We start from the raw sequence: 16,791 nt of genomic DNA, 5'->3' as shown, positions 1-16,791 counted from the left end.
AACATGTTAAATGCCGGTTTGTCATTTGTATATTAAATGTCTATGTTAGCTCAGTTCTGGATTAACAGTGTTTGATCAGCCTAGTTTGTTATCATCTACAAAACAGAGTTAATTTCAACAATATCAGGATATAGTTTGTCAATATACTGTAGTAGCTGTGGTCCTAATACAGATCCATGAGGTACTCCACTAATTACAGCACCACAATTTGGGCATTTGCCACTTATCTGGACTTATCATTTCCTGACATGTAACAAATTACTGTATTAATTCCAGTGTATACACATTGACTTCAATGTCTACAGACTGCAATTTCAGAATTAATTTGAGTATTGATTAAGTTTTCAGCACTGATGCAATAAGGAGCTTCTGCTTGTACCATATTCACAAAGGCTGTGATCCATTGCGATTGGGAAAGTGGGATGTCAGTTCAGCTAGAGCAATTAGTCTTCTTAGGAGGAGGAATGCATTTTTTCTTTCCGCAGATGCCCTAACTGTATGCCCAAAATGAACCTCAGTCTGCCAGAAAGCCAAACCTGAGAAGGAAAAAGATTTGTGCTATCTCCAGATCTAAACCACGCAATAAAAGGAAAAGATAAAAGTTCAGGAATTTACAGAACCTTAGAGGAAATGAGTATAAATTGTATCAAGGTACAGCAGGTTACACAGCACATAAAGAAACTTCTAATGCTTCTGTCTGTTAGTGGTATTTCATAAATCCCTGAAACACTGTGTGATTAATCGGAGGACATTCCATCTTAAAATGTATTATGCTGCCTCAGATACTCAGCTAGTTTTTGCTCTGGATGTTAACTACTGACTCGCTTAATAACAGTTGCTCTTACCACCCACTGATAAACAATTACTTTAAATTGCAATTAACTATAACCACACAAGAAGGTTCATATTTGTCTTTGAATTAAGAGACTTGTCCCTGGAAGCCATTGTTCTTTTAATGAATGATAAGTGAGGTATTTACATAGCACTACCCTTCTTGTGAAAACGAATTCCCAGGGGCCTTACTTGCGAGATTTCAATTCATGAAAGATTTTCATGTTTTACAGATATATTCCAGTGATTTTTTTAGAGGTAAGAGGAATATTTACTGTATATATTTAATATAATATATATTTGGAATATTACAAAAAGTATTTTATAGCACCTAAAGCTGGATAGTTCAGCATATACGTTCAACATTAGTACATGATTCTACAGGCAGGAGTTTTTTTGCCTATTTACTGAATTTTTCTCCTACTTAAAGCAAACTCCTCTGCCTAGCATTTTGACAGTGCAGTGGGAACTGGAACAGTTTTGAAAGTAGGAGGCATTTTAGAAAGGCGCGAGAAAGCAATACTCTTAAATCAGTCTTGCCTTCTGATGGTGTCAGGGGTGTGATAAGTCTTGTTTAAACTTTACCCAGAACAAAATACTACGTGTCAACAGGCGCCCGTGCCCAAATGCTCTGATCTGGCCAGGCAAACACCCAATCAACCCAATAAATCAGGAGTCTCTGATGGGTACAGCATGTTTTTACCAATTGGATTTCTAACAATATTAAATTAATTATTTAAAATAAGTAATGCAAATCTTTCTTTTCTATTGTTATTTATATCCTTACCAGACACAGTAAGTGGGTTGGAAAAATAGGAATAATAACAGCATAGTAAGTAATAACCTACATAAAGAGCAAATAATCCCATGAACAAACACGAAAAACAAAAAAGACTGAGAATTCTAATGTATATTCTAGAATTAATGTCTGTAATTGTTTCCTTTGGCATAATCTTAAAGTTTCCCTGAAATGTTCATAGTCAGAAGGAAATCACATCAATAGGTACTATACTGTAGCTGTGCCCTTCCCACCCGGCTGCATTATCTTGGTAAACTGGGAGTTGTGAGGGAAAGCGTTAGACAGGTGAAAAGCTAGCTTTTGCTCTTCTGCCCCTTTGTCATTTATCACAGTGCCGTGGAACTGGGGGGAATTCCATTAATTCTTCATGGGGGCTTAAACTTGGGGCAAATTAAACAACCTATTGCTTTTCCCAAACATATAAAGGCCTATAAGACCTATCTCGCCCTACTGCTGTCACCACTTTTATGATCCAAGACGTGGCCCTGACCATGCTTTGTCAGGACTCTCAACTTGGTCTGAAATAACTTCAGCCACCAGGAGATAGGAAAGGGGCACAGAGGATTGGGAGAGGGGGGTGGTTGGAGCTGTCACGACTCGATAGGGGGGATCAGATTTATGGGCTAAATAGCTGCTACTGCTGAGAGGCGGAGATCTGCTAATGTTCTTTACATTAGCCCTGTTATCCAGCACAGGTGGCCTTACCTAGCTTTGTTCCTCTAGTTCCCACGCAGTGCCCCACTGCCCCTTTCCCATTACTTCATCTTCCATCAGCAGCCAATGTCCAGCCCTATGTCAGGGGTTAGGCAAACAAGGTATTTACACTTGGAAAGTCCTCATGACTCATTGGACCTAGTAAACACAAACAGAAGCAGCAGCAGCACACACACACTGAGCTCAACATACTGTACTGTATATGCCTTTAAAAGGGCAGTCAGGTTCCCAAACTGGACTCAGAAGAATGGTCACAAATGAAAGCCACAGATGTGGAGTACTAGAAATCAGTGTCAATTTTGCAAAACAGATAATTATTACTCATGTGTCGTCATATGGATTAGATTCAACAAAGATACTTTCATAGAATATAACAGCAAGGTGGATTCATAGACATGAACTGGAGCTGGCAAGACTACTATACTGTGAATTTACATAAATGTGCAACTAAACTTATTACTATATATTCAATAATGTAATTAAGACAATAAAACCATAAGGAAAATGAAGTACAGTAATATCACTCAGAATGGGTTCAGGGAGAGGAAAAAAGCCCAGGGCATCCTTTATTGGGACAATTTAAAACTTTTGACATACACACAGAAAAATGTCCTGGTTAAACATTTCAGAGAGGAATCCGGGAGAGCAGAAGGGATCTAAGACATGATTTAGCAGTTTACTCACAGTGTTTGCCTTGAATTTTTACGCTGCAGTTAGAAGTCAAGCTGAGAAGTTTCCCAAGCCCTGAGTCTGTGAGCAGCAGCCCAGCACACAAGCACCAGGCAGGGATATGTATCTTCCAGGAGCATACTGGTCCCCTCAACCACAAAACACAGCAAGCTTAACTAGTGTAAATCTGGAAAATGCCAAAATCATGCTTGAAATGCACCTTCCTCTGTGTTGGAAGGCCTTGATAGCAACATTCCCTTTACCATTCCAGGCCTTAGAATTGGAACATCAGTTTTTGCTTCAACTGGTGATTCTGAATAGAAAAGAAATAGAAAAATTAAAAATAATAATAAAATAGCTTAATTTCTATGTCAACAAAAGCTAATTATTTGTATTCCTTCTTGAAAAAGCTTTTTTAAGCTGAAGAAAAAGGTAAAAATATATGCTTGTAAAGAAAGGTTAACCAAAATTTAAGGGGAGAACTACACAGTCAATGATGTGTAAACATCTATTTAAATCTGTTAAAAGCAGCAATCCTCAGGAGTGCTCTTGCGAAATGCAGTTGAAGTACAGTTTGTACAAACTACACAAAAGAAATGGCTGGAGGCCCAATTTAGCCCTGGAACAAGACTAGAACCTTTTTCAAAGACTGGAAAACCATACAGCAGGGTATTAAGATCATATTTCGTGGATGATTATTTAAATCAGAGTAATTATGCCTTTTTGCTTGTGAACGAACAAGAAACAACAGTCTCCTACTTATCCCATTGTTATTGTATTTCCATTACCACTGGTAAGTTTTGTGGTTTCTATAGGATCTCAAATAGAGCATGGCGATTGCAGAAGGAAATCTTTCACCATCTAGTTAAAAAGCAGGGTAGTTAGAGCTCACAGAACTTCCAGTGAATGATTGAAACTGAAAGCTATAATTACAGGTGAAGCTGACAGGCTAATCAAGGCCTGATTTTAATTAATGCATGGGGTCATAACCCCTGTGAGGCAAGGGAGGATGTAAATGAAATTATGCGCCGGGAAGTTGTATTCAAAACAAGCTTGCCACTACACAGTATTGTATTCGGGAATTCTTACATGTCCTAAAGTAAATGATTTAACTCTATTCCTAACTTTGATTTCTTTTATGGCTACCGTTGCTTTTGTTAAAGATTGTCAAAATACAGGACAGCACTATAAACACATAATGAAAAACTGAAGCCCCACATAAAAATCCTGTAGGATTTCTTAAGCCAATAGTTGTACCAAGGGCCACAGCTTTTCCAATGGCTTTAATATTTTTTCTTTTAGTAGTTTAGTAGTCGGCTTTCTCCAAAAAGTTCTTATTAACACTCTATGCACAAAATCGTAGGATTATTCATTTGTGTGTCTTCTGACTGAGTTCAAAGAATATTACCCATTGATACCGATTTGTATTTCTTTAGAAGAAAACAAAAGAGCTGTGCTCTGCAAGTCTCAGTAGCATGCCCTACGGTATATGTGTCCTATGCATGTGTTCAGTCATTGTCCTGACAGCAGACTGCCATCTTGGTCAAATTTATTTTAGTGCCCACATACACCAACAGTGTTTGGGGCACTTAACTGGGTAAAAAAATCAAAATAGCATTAAACAGCAATAATGACAGAGATAAAAAAACATGGGAAAATGAGAAAAGGCAAACACTAATTTAAAGCCTGACAAAATGTATAAGTCTTTTTAGGCTAGAGTTGAAAACTGTAAGAGTTTACGTTTCTCAGATTGACAGGGAGCGGGTTCCAGAGTTGTGGAGTAAGGCAGCTGAAAGCACTCCCTAATCATCTGTAAAGATGATAAATAAATCATGTTAATTTCATTTGCAAATGGCCTGACTGTTCTAATCTAAACCCTCTTATCAAAAGAGGGTCAGTCAATGGTTCGTGGAAGCAGAGAAAGATAATGTTCCAGCTCGTACAATGTTCCTGAGTTCACCTCTCAAGCCATCTAATTGGCTTGCACTGGTGCTCACTGATGCTCCTTTTCACTTACACTTTTTCACCACTGTTATCGCTGCCCCATCAGATTTTTTTAGCAGCCGGTTAAGAAATTGTGTTTTTAAGTGTGTAAAATTTAACATCTTACGATTGTTATTTCACCATAATAACAAAATAAAATAGACATACAGAGGTTTTACATTACACTTTCACCTGTATTATGTATCATTGTTATCTATATATTATTTTTAATTTAATGTAGAGCTGTGTTACAGTTTCTACAAACCGTTCCACATTAATTATCACTCAACAAAAACCCTGGCCTGAACTGTGCACTTTTTAAATGTGCTTCAGATCACATGGTAAATTTCAGGGTGATTTGAATCCATGCCAGTCTGAAACTTCATATCTTAATATCAGAAGCTTTCAACTAAAAAGTTAATCAGAGATTAGCAATTTCAATGCAGGTGTTTTATTTTTGTGGGGGAGTAAAAAATATATACAGTACATGTACTGTACATTTTCAGCCATATGTTTTTCTCATTCTTTGATACAATGTTTGCGTTAAGAAACTTGATTATTTCTGACAGTCTGACACGTAGGTGTAGTTTACCCAAGATTATTCTGAACAAAGAAAGACAACCCATCTGTATTGAATTATTACCTGCGCGTCAGGTGTAATTTTCAACGAACTCTTCATATTGCAGGTGGTCAGCAAAATCCGTTCTGAAACAGATGCATTTTTAATTGAAGGCATCCAGTACTTTCTTTTTTTCAGATGCATTTCAATTTTAAACTACATCTTATTGCTGTGATGATCCGAGTTACAGTTTTTTAATCTGTTTTTAATGAGCCCTATTAACATGTACGTACAAACTTCCATGTCCCACTAGTATATTACAATTTGCAGTCAGAGCTGCAATTTACAGTAAATTCAGTTTTTAAAAAAAACATTAGTACTGATTAGCCCAGTAGTGTTGAACATTAAATTTATAACACATTTATCTTTCAATGATATATGGACTGTAGTTTTACATTATTTACAATGTTTATATTACTTGAAAACTATCTTTAAAGCTCAGTAAATGGATATAAAATATTTCAGACAAGGGCGTGGTTGCCATTAATTATACCTTAGCAGCACAACTACATTTTTTACAGTGAAGCATCAGGGGTTCCACAGCTCATCTTAAGCAGGAGAAATTTCAGAATATGCTTTCAAACAAGTTTACGTTTAGAAAAATTCAAAAGCCACATGCTATTATCCTGTTGTGACCTGTTTTACAACAAAGACAGTGTTGACAAAAAGTTGGAAATTTCCTGTTCTGTTTGTACTAAAAGTGGTTAAAATGTGAATATCTTAAATAAATAAGTCCAGTGTAAATAAACTTTCAAAAGGCGGGGTGAAGAGAAATCAAGTCTTGCATAAGTTTATGTATTTTTTAAAAAATAAATCAGAAGTATAATTAACCTGACCAGGAGATAGGATTACTGACTGATACAGCTTTTGGGGCTTTGACGTAACACAAACAAACAATTTTACAAGATCCAGAAGTCTGAGTTTCCCTTTGCTTAAAAAGAGCAGTATACTGGCTTCGAGGGCAAAAAGAGAGGAGAAATTGCCAAGAGACATCTGTAAACTATTAGATGTAAAACTTCAGGTAGCCTAGGAAAGCACACATGCTGCCCACATTACACCTAAAATCACATTTCCACAGCTTTACTAACCCAAATAAACAACTGCACGATATACATTAGCGAGAAGCTACAAACACAGAATCTGCACAGGTAGAGAACTGTTTTCAGCCGAAGGCTGCACGAAAACAGGACAATGGACGGGACAAAGATATCTGATCCTTCTCCAGAGAGGAAAGGGGGCTTTGGTGTACAATGATGATCGACATTTTGTCTCTATATAACTGCATAATGGGAGTTGTTCTTATCATCGTAACATTAAGCCGGGACATCTGTAGGATGGTAAAACGGGTATACATACTGTATATTGTAATACAACACGTAAACTAATTCATTTGCAAACTCCAGAACATGTCTTCAAATAAATTATTCCTATGTCTGTTCTATATTGTTTTCTGATAATAAAAGGCAAATGAAACCAATATAACGTCTGTTTACAGTACAAAGAAATACATTAAATTGTCCAAGCCTGGGACATCTATAGAGTTGTTAACTACGGTACTATACAGAACTCTCTGCTAAAAATATCATACTGAGCCGTTTGGTCCTTGCATGGTGTAGGCCTACATTAAGCAAAGACCTAAGAATCAGATTTAGTTCCTGCCGCTTAATACCCAGATCAGTGACTGAGACTTTTCTAATAACAAAGCTGCTCTGTCCGGGTGTAAACAAGCGCTGAAGAATACCCAATAACAAGGTAAAATTTCCCGCGGACAGTTGAGGTACCCCTACGCTTTACTGATCAGATATCTTCCTAGATACCTGAATTCAATAAGGGCTATGAGCAGATGAAACACTTCAAACACGTTTTAAACGAAGCCATATTTTGAATGTACTTTTTTTTCCCTCTAAAGCATATCCAATACCACAGAAAACCCACTAAACATTTTCATATACCATAATAATATACTTTAACTTCCGTTTAATCTGGTTCATCCCAGTCTTTGATAATACTTAAAATGTATTTAGAGTTTTTAAACAGGACTAAGCAAGTCTGCAACTTTTGTCGGTAAGAACCCGTCTTCCGCAATATCTAAAATTGATTTTAACTATAAAATTTTCATTAACTATAGACTTAAAAGAAGGGACACATAAATCTGAAAAGTCTATGTGATAAAATGTTTAATTATTAACTGGCATTATACAGAAATGAAACACAGATCATACTGTACCTATTTGCTTAACAAAACGTTCAGTTATCACTTCTACACTATTTTTTTTCGTTTTTTTCTTCTGAGCATATACCACTTCATAGATTTTCTAAAGGCAATATTACGGTATTTTAATTTAGTCTTTTCAAGGTGGCGTTATTTAATGTAAGTTCGATTGTTTCGGCACTTTGTCGGGCATTATGCGTTCAAAAAAAGGTTTTTGAGTTCTGCAGAACTATGAGTTATTCGATCGGCAACACCGTACTTGCGATGCACATCGTTAATTAGTAAGGTTCAGAACATAGTGACGACATTAATACGCCAATTCCTGCTTACTCGGGATGTTGTACATGTCATAATACAACTCACGGTGACATACTCAAAGTTTTTTTTTGTCTGTTACGAATGTACTATAATATTTGAATTCTTTTTCAATTCTACCAAAAAGCACATACTGTAAAGAATACTCTTTCCCAGTGACACAAAAACATCTAGTTTAGATGTTTAGTATTAATGTGAATACTGTATATATATATATTCAAACCTATACACTTATGTAGTGTACTGAAATGTACAATTCAATTAACTTGTGTTGGTAATAATTTGGTGTCTAAAAGGGATCAACACAGGGGTCTATGTTTAAACAGGACTGGACAGAAATTCGTTACTACAATTTTTTTAATCTGAATTACTATACGTTTAGTTTATTATATATGAATGTGAATTTACAGTTATTCGGCGCTTATGCTTTATTCAATAGATCTGTGCGAGGAACTCAGTATCAGTCATAAGGCTTACAGTTTGTGGACTTTTGCCGCCTTCAACAATAGTTCTATAATTGTATCATTAATTCAGGAATTAAAGCTTTGATTGTGCTACTGAAACACATTATCGTGTTGAAAAATACACCAATGTGCTGCTTTGTGTTGATAGTAACATAAAATGGTGTTGTGCCCCTTTAAACTCGATATTGTATAATTTCAACAGGTTTTGAGAACACTCCAAGGTGCATAGCCTACTACCTCAGTAAAGGTAAAGTACCGAAACTACAAGCTGGATCCAGAAAGAGAGTGTCCGCAGGACTTGGCTGACACTTCTTTGTGTTTTGCTGTGTGCTGGTCGAGGTAAGGGGCAGATCAGCACGGTCGATGTACAGTACCAACTCTGCCTGCAGTCTACAGTAACTCGCGCTGGCTTTGCGCCTCGCACCCGACCTCCAGACGGCCTAACACAGAACGTGAACCAGCAACTGCGCAGCACCGTTTTATGACCGAGCTCACAAGAAAGCACAAGCACGGCGCGCTAAATGACACTTCGATTCAGAAAGCACGGCCGAGCAACGTAACAAAAACAAACAGGTTCTCGAGTAAAAAAAAACACTTTCTCTGTGTAGTGCATAAAAATAATCTTGTCACCTTTCCTAAAGAAGCCCCTTTGTCTGCTGGAGACTTCACTTGCCTTTGTTTTTCTAAAGGTTATTTATTCAGGACCTTGCTCACTCCCGTCTTAAACAACTTGGATATTTTAAGACGACGTGTATCATTAATCTTCCACAAAAAAGCTCAATTGCATTGAAAACTTTTTGTAAACAATGTGCAAATTAAGACGGATTAATTTGTATAATTTTGCCGGTCTCCTGAAAAAGTAATATTGACGTGCGTGTGAGAAGATCTGTTAGTAGTGTTTTAATTCTATGCAAACACAATGCCCCTGGCTTCCAAAACATGTTATTTTAAGCAATATTATTCTTTTCCCCTACATAATAAACAAAGCATATGAAGGGGAATATGCAAGACATGTAATGATATTATCTGAGACTTAGTATAGTTTACCTGTGTCATTTTGTAGACTTACAGTAGCTGTAGACGTAGCTAAAGTCCTAATTCAAGTATTAGGAGAAACCTGCTCGAATTTCAACTACTTGAATTGACAGCGTATTAAATACGTGAAAATGTTTAAATTCTTAACCACTTAAGACCTTTCTGTGTTTCCTAACCAGTTTTAATGCGGGAAACAACGTACCACACCGTACTGTTTAACAAGCGATGAATTGATTATCGAGCATTTATTTTTAAAGTTTAAAGGACACTGAATCATGACAGCGAGTAGCTTACATACAGTACTGTAGTAATAGCAGTCCAATATTAAAATGGGTGCCAAACTCTTCAATACACTAGAGACGCCTGAAATTAATTCTAATTTAAACGTTTAATTAACACTTTATTAAATATATGTTAATAATATAGTTTCATATAGAGAGAGAGAGAAAAAGACAAAGAGACTCAAAGATGGCAAATTATTATTAGTAGCAGTAATAGTAGCGATGGTAGCGAACATTCCTGAAGCCGTTTGGGTCGATTTACTTGGCTACTGCTACAGAAAGCGCTTCTAACATTGCAGAAACTTTTTGTGAGTTCCTGGGCTGTTGTCTCCCCCTATCGGTTAGTAACACTTCTGTGACACTGTGGGAAAAATGCTTTACTGTATCCCCATCGAAGTCCACCGCTACATATAAGTGTATCAATTTATAAAATTCAGCAGCATTTACAAAACTAATAATATAACAAAAATGTAGAAAGTAAACATAAAGTTTTCATTTTAGTGATCGTTGCTGACGAGAAAGGTGCCCAATAAATGTTTGGTTCACAATTAGTATATTGTCGGTGTTGATAAACGCCGGTCGCGCTTCGGGTGAAAATATAAGTATTTTACTTAAAGAGGCAGTACGAATACAAAATGAATAAATATATCACATAAACGACTGCGAAAAAGAAGAAAAGACGCCCGGTATTATGAAAAACTTCATATAGTAACACGTAGAACGATACTTCAGTGACTGTAAAGATGTTCATACTTTCCCAGCTGTTATGTACAGTACGCTTGAGTTAGTGCACAGAAGCATTAATAATAACGTGCAATGACAATTATCTGGGGAAATATTTTTAAAAACTATTCAATAGTTTTGTGTGTCAATGAGCAAGGATAGAGAGCACGGTACGGCAGATTCGTCGGGAAAAAAGAAAACGTCAAAACTTATATATAGTAATTTATATATACATTCTGACGAAAGGGTTACAGATATCATTTGATGTAAATGTGGAAATATAACAGGTAACATGTAACACGTCTTGGTAGTGATGTGCATTGGGTAAGCAAAGTTCTTTGTGAAATGCTAGGAATTTTCTTAAATAGCTATTTAATCTTCAAAATATAATAGGAAATAGAATTAAGTTATTTATCACATATCTTGAGAAAAAAATGATACAATTGTTGCCTTTACACCAAGGACATTCTATCTAAATTACTGTGATTACATAAAAAGCCGACTGCACATACTAATAATTAACTACAAAAGTGCGTGTAGTCTACCTCATATGATATTTTAAGAGTAAGAAGTTGAATTTAGTTTTAGAATCAATGTCCGGGCACATTTGGGTTCAGGGTAGGAAAAAAAAAGAAAAGATCAAATTCCATCTCCGCCCCAAATTCTGCTGTCCAATCATCTTCTAGCTCTCCTGAAGCAGTATTTATTAGTCAGGCTGCTAGTAGATTTCTCAGTCTTCAAAACTCCCAGACAACTTGGAAATAAAACTGAAAAGGAACACTTTTCTTTCTATTTTCGTGAAAGAGTAAAGCGAATTGCATCTTCTGTGCTCCTACGCAAGAGAAATAGTGCATGCAGACGTGAAGAGTTTGCTTTTTTCGATTTGCCTTAAAGAAGGTGTGCTTTGAAGAAAACAAATCGGTTAAGGGACTTTTGCAAACTTTTGACAGCTTTGTTTGCTGGAGCAAATAAAGTTTGCAGTTTTTATGATATTGAAAGCTTTTTCGCATATTTACTTTAAGAATTGAGGGGCTCGTATAGTAATAACTGGCTTTAGGTCTTGTTATTTTTTCGGTCTCCTACTTTATTTCATAGGTAGCGTTTATTTTTCAATTTTTCGTATGAATCTACTCGACCCCTTCATGAAAATGACAGACGAACAAGAGAAGTGTCTTTCTGATGCCCCGAGTCCGAGCATGTCAGAGGATTCTGCAGGGTCCCCGTGCCCGTCTGGATCTGGGTCCGATACCGAGAACACCAGACCCTCAGAGAACAACGGGCAGATCACTGAATTCAAGAAGGACAGCGAGGACGACAAATTCCCCGTGTGCATCCGAGAGGCGGTCTCCCAGGTGCTGAAGGGCTACGACTGGACCCTGGTCCCCATGCCAGTCAGGGTGAACGGCTCCAGCAAAAACAAACCTCACGTCAAGAGACCCATGAATGCCTTCATGGTGTGGGCACAGGCTGCCAGGAGAAAGTTGGCTGACCAGTACCCTCACCTTCACAACGCCGAACTCAGCAAAACACTGGGCAAACTCTGGAGGTGAGTACTTGCTTCCTTGCTTTCTTTGCGTTTTGAGCAAGTAGGCATGGAGGGGTGACTGGATATATTCCGAGAATTTAAGGTTGTGATTTGTACCCTGCAGATTTTAACAGCGAAGACCGTTGGGCTGCGGGATTGATTGTAGTCTGATTAAACGTTGCGCAACTCTTTATCTTTCTGGTGAAAAAAACATCCGCGTCGATTGACCATTAGAAATGTATACTAAACGCAAGTTGATACTGTCTGCATGTGCGTCTAATTGCGTTTTACAGAATTTTAACTTTGTTTACGTTTGGTCGCGGGGAATCTATCTTATAGTTATGTCCGCGTGTATTTGTAATATACCGTATTGTGCATTATTTTTTAATCTTCTCGGGTGCTCTGCAGGGGAGGAGGCTGACTTGCTTTGCTGCACACTCTATAATGTGTCCACCTTTTCCCTCCCCCCCTTCCCCAATCCCAGATTGCTTAACGAAGGAGAAAAGCGTCCTTTTGTGGAAGAGGCCGAGCGACTGAGGGTTCAGCACAAAAAAGATCACCCAGATTACAAATACCAGCCGAGACGAAGGAAGTCTGTGAAGAACGGGCAGAATGAGCCCGAAGACGGAACAGAGCAGACTCACATCTCCCCGAATGCGATCTTCAAAGCGCTGCAGCAGGCTGACTCCCCCGCGTCCAGCATGAGTGAGGTGCACTCTCCTGGAGAGCACTCAGGTGAGCGGCAAGCCCGGTGAAAGCATTTTTATGCAGGCTCCAGTAGTGGTATAGCTTTTATTTAACTGACGTGTTTTCGTCCTTTCCTTCTTCATTTGCGATCTAACCAAACAGAAACGTTCAGCTTCATTTTGTAAAATATTCTTAACAATCCGGGGAACCTTCATATTCTATATGAGAGTTGATATCGAACTATCGGTAAATTATTACAGAACTTTACGAGCTGCAATGCAAATATAACACCTGTCACTACTTTACCGACTTATCTCTTCTTTTATGATACCTCCCCAGGAGCGCTGTATAACAGCGTAATTGCCTTCTCCAGGGGAAAGCTCATAAAATGTTATCTTTTCTTTCTTAATTTCTCGAAGTGTATCTTTATTAATCCAATTTGCTGAAATCATCCCAGTTATTTACCTTTCCTTCCTTGTCTTTCTCCCACACAGGCCAGTCCCAGGGGCCCCCCACTCCTCCTACCACTCCAAAAACAGATGTGCAGCCTGGCAAAGCCGACCTGAAGCGCGAAGGTCGCCCCCTTCAGGAAGGAACTGGAAGACAGCCGCACATTGACTTCAGAGATGTTGACATCGGAGAGCTGAGCAGCGATGTCATTTCCAACATTGAGACCTTCGATGTCAATGAATTTGACCAGTACTTGCCACCGAACGGCCACCCCGGGGTGCCAGTCACCAACCCCCCTCACGGGCAGAGCGGGCAGGTGACGTACACAGGCAGCTATGGCATCAGCAGCACCTCAGTCACCCAGGCCGCGGGCGCCAGCGGACACAGCTGGATATCCAAGCAGCAGCAGCACTCCCTGACCAACCTGAGCGGTGAACAGGGGCAGGGCCAGCAGAGAGCCACACACATCAAGACCGAACAGCTCAGCCCGAGCCACTACAGTGAGCAGCAGAGTTCTCCACAGCACATTAGCTACGGCTCCTTCAACCTCCAGCACTACAGCTCATCCTACCCCACCATCACACGTGCCCAGTATGACTATCCCGACCACCAGAGTGCCAATTCCTACTACAGCCACGCTACTGGCCAGGGCTCCAGCCTGTACTCCACCTTCACCTACATGAGTCCGAGTCAGAGACCCATGTACACCCCCATCGCTGATACAACAGGGGTACCCTCCATCCCCCAGAACCACAGTCCTCAGCACTGGGAACAGCAGCCTGTCTACACACAGCTAACCAGGCCCTGAGTGACATGCCCACACAGAGCATTGACTTTTACTGAAGGCCTCTTTGCTGACAGACTGCTACAGGCAGCGGCTGTGCCACCATTCCATGTCTGAGAATGAACAAATCCATCAGGTCTGACACAAAAAAAAGATGCTGGACTTGACTAGTGGAAAAAAAGACTTGGAATGGTTCACTCAGTGCCTTTTTTACACTTGGAGTTTGATTATTTTTTTAGCCATAATTAAAAAAGTGTGAAAAAAATCCTCTATGAGGACATTCATTATAAATATTTTTAGTATGTACTGTGTATGTTTCATTACTTTTTTGCAGTTTATTATTTTGGGGGATTTATACGTATTTGTAGATGAAAGAAAAGCTCTTATTTTTTCTCAAAATCAGCTATAAACCACTTTTAGTAGTGCAGTCTTCAATGGCCTTATGTCTCTTTGACAAACCTATTTTTGTACAGAAAACAAAATGTTCCATCTTTTCTTTGTCTTTCTGACTATGCCTTGCAATAATGTATTGTGCTTTTGTAACTTTGTTCTTGCAGCTCCTTTTTAAAAGAAACAAGACTAAAAACTTAAAAAAGGAGAAGAGATGGTGTGAAAAAAATGGGTCCCAGCCCATTGGTCACCTGACAGTCATAAAAGAAAAGAGATTACCTGATATTTTTTTAGCTTTCCTAAGCAAACGAAAGATTCAAAGGTTACAAATGCTAGGCAGATTTGCATCCATAGGCCTTAATGTCATTACTTTAGAATGGATGTAGTCAGCTGTAAGCTTTTTTTGTTGCTTTTTGTTGTTTAATTGAAGATACTGCCTTTGTACCATCAGTGCCTATGGAGCTAGATTCAGTTTCAAACTACCACCGTAGTACCGTAGTACCAGCGTACCAGCACACTGTAAAAGAAGCCACAGCTGGGATGCTACAGTACTTTCTTTTTGTTACCCTGTGCTAAGCAGGTATGGGAAATGGCCTTTAACACTAGAATCTCCAGCAGGTCATAACCAAGTTAGTGTAGTATTTCAGCGCCAACACACACCCCCTTATTCCAACCCTTCCATTCTTAATTTATTTATTAGCATTAATTTTATTTTAAAGTAATTATTTGCATTTTATTCTTTAATACAGCTGTATACAACTAATTAAAATTAAAAGAATTACCCTCTGTATATATATAAAATATACAAACAGGTTCTCAGTGGAAGGGTATGCTTGTTTTAATATGGTACAAATTGTAACCATCTTGTTTATTTATCATTTGTAAATGTTTCTTTTTAAAAGATTTTTTGTTAAATCTTGTATCTAGTTGTGTACAGATGAGTTTTAATTGTGATAAAACTTGATTTAATTTTTTTAAAAGAAAAAACTGGAAAAGTTTTTTTCATTCTTACAAACATGAAAAAAAAAGTTTATTTGAAGCTGTGGCTGCATTGTGAAGATTTGTTTCTTTATAAAATTACCAGCATACTTTTTTATTTTTAAAAAAGGTGTTATTTCTTATTCTGTATTACATATCTTAGTACTGACTTTTACAACTTTTAATGCAACTGAACAAACCTTTTGTTTTCTTTAGATGAGTTTAACAAGTTATTGTCTTTAAAGAAGCTTATCTTTTGTATTATATTGTTTGCAATAAAAGAGAAAATGTATGGATTTTCAGCGTGTTTATTTACTGCAGATTCACTTCACATATTCAAAAGTCATGATTACAAACACTTAACAACAGAACTGATTAACTCCAATATTGTTTTCTACCTTCTAGCATTTTAAAGTACTGCCTTCCTAGTGCTTTATTAGAGAGTCCTTCCTTTATGAGATTTACAATATGACTGATGTCAACCCAGGAGTCTTCTTCTGAGGTGGTGGTGTGTCATGGAAGGTGAGGGATATTAACCTTTTCTTCCAGAACTTTCCGTCACATCAGCTGCAACAACGGGTTCCTTCTGGTCCTCTCTCTGCTGCTGCTGAAAAAAGCATCAAGAAAAAAGCCATTCCATGCCGAAGGAAAACGACGTCTTTTTATATTCAATCAATAAAACATGAAATATTTTAAAAATACCCTTTAAACAACTATATTTTTTAATAATCACGTAGCAATGTCGGAGCAGCTTGCTGAATTGCTTGGAATTCTGAATTTTCTATGTACAAACGTTCAAAACATCTTTTGTCTTATATGCCTCTATGTCGAACATCTGAAAGCATGCATTAGCAATCACACTGAATATGATATATATGTATAAGTTTTTTTTTACAAAATGGCTACATAGTTCTAATATTTAGTTTTAATTTTAGGTGTAAATAAGACTCTTCATTGTATACTATACTTCAAAGCTGAACCCATTCAGAATGTTTTTCTTTCCTTATTTATTCTAGAAATTAGAAAGGTTTATTCCCTCTATTCACTTTTATTTTATGAATGGGATGTAATATGTACTGTTTTTAGCAAACAAATAAAAACAATAAGTATTTGTCATGCAAGACACAGCTTCTGCTGCTTACAGCTATCCCTCGAAAAGTGGTGTTGTAAAGCATGGTGCAATGGTATAAAATCATTGTAAAAATATAAGAACCCTTGTTGGGCAGCGTACTCACCACTTAGTTTTATCCTGGTAAACATCAAAACAAGTCTGCGATTTTTGAATAATTCTTGATGTACTTTTTTTCAAGAGGCCATGAAATGTCAGACTCA

General features: G+C 37.7%; 1 protein-coding gene across 1 annotated transcript; it reads left to right on the top strand.

Moving 5' to 3' along the window:
- Nucleotides 1-11,267: 11,267 nt before the first annotated feature.
- Nucleotides 11,268-15,751, top strand: sox9a (SRY-box transcription factor 9a). The gene is made up of 3 exons (XM_088927330.1): nt 11,268-12,191; nt 12,655-12,905; nt 13,352-15,751. The coding sequence occupies exons 1-3, from the start codon at nt 11,767-11,769 to the stop codon at nt 14,113-14,115; spliced, it is 1,440 nt and encodes a 479-aa protein (XP_088783456.1). The 5' UTR covers nt 11,268-11,766; the 3' UTR covers nt 14,116-15,751.
- Nucleotides 15,752-16,791: the final 1,040 nt, after the last annotated feature.

The sequence above is a fragment of the Atractosteus spatula genome, chromosome 11, assembly GCF_055471065.1.
Source record: "Atractosteus spatula isolate fAtrSpa1 chromosome 11, fAtrSpa1.hap1, whole genome shotgun sequence".
Taxonomy (NCBI): Eukaryota; Metazoa; Chordata; class Actinopteri; order Semionotiformes; family Lepisosteidae; genus Atractosteus; species Atractosteus spatula.
Note: the sequence above shows the minus strand (reverse complement) of the source record. Positions and strands in the feature narration are given on the sequence as shown.

Bases quoted from the DNA above. Each gene is read 5' to 3' on its own strand.
- sox9a (XM_088927330.1), top strand. From the start codon at position 11,767: ATGAATCTACTCGACCCCTTCATGAAAATGACAGACGAACAAGAGAAG. The intron at 12,192-12,654 runs GTGAGTACTTGC...CCCCAATCCCAG, and splicing joins ACACTGGGCAAACTCTGGAG to ATTGCTTAACGAAGGAGAAA. The intron at 12,906-13,351 runs GTGAGCGGCAAG...TCTCCCACACAG, and splicing joins CTCTCCTGGAGAGCACTCAG to GCCAGTCCCAGGGGCCCCCC.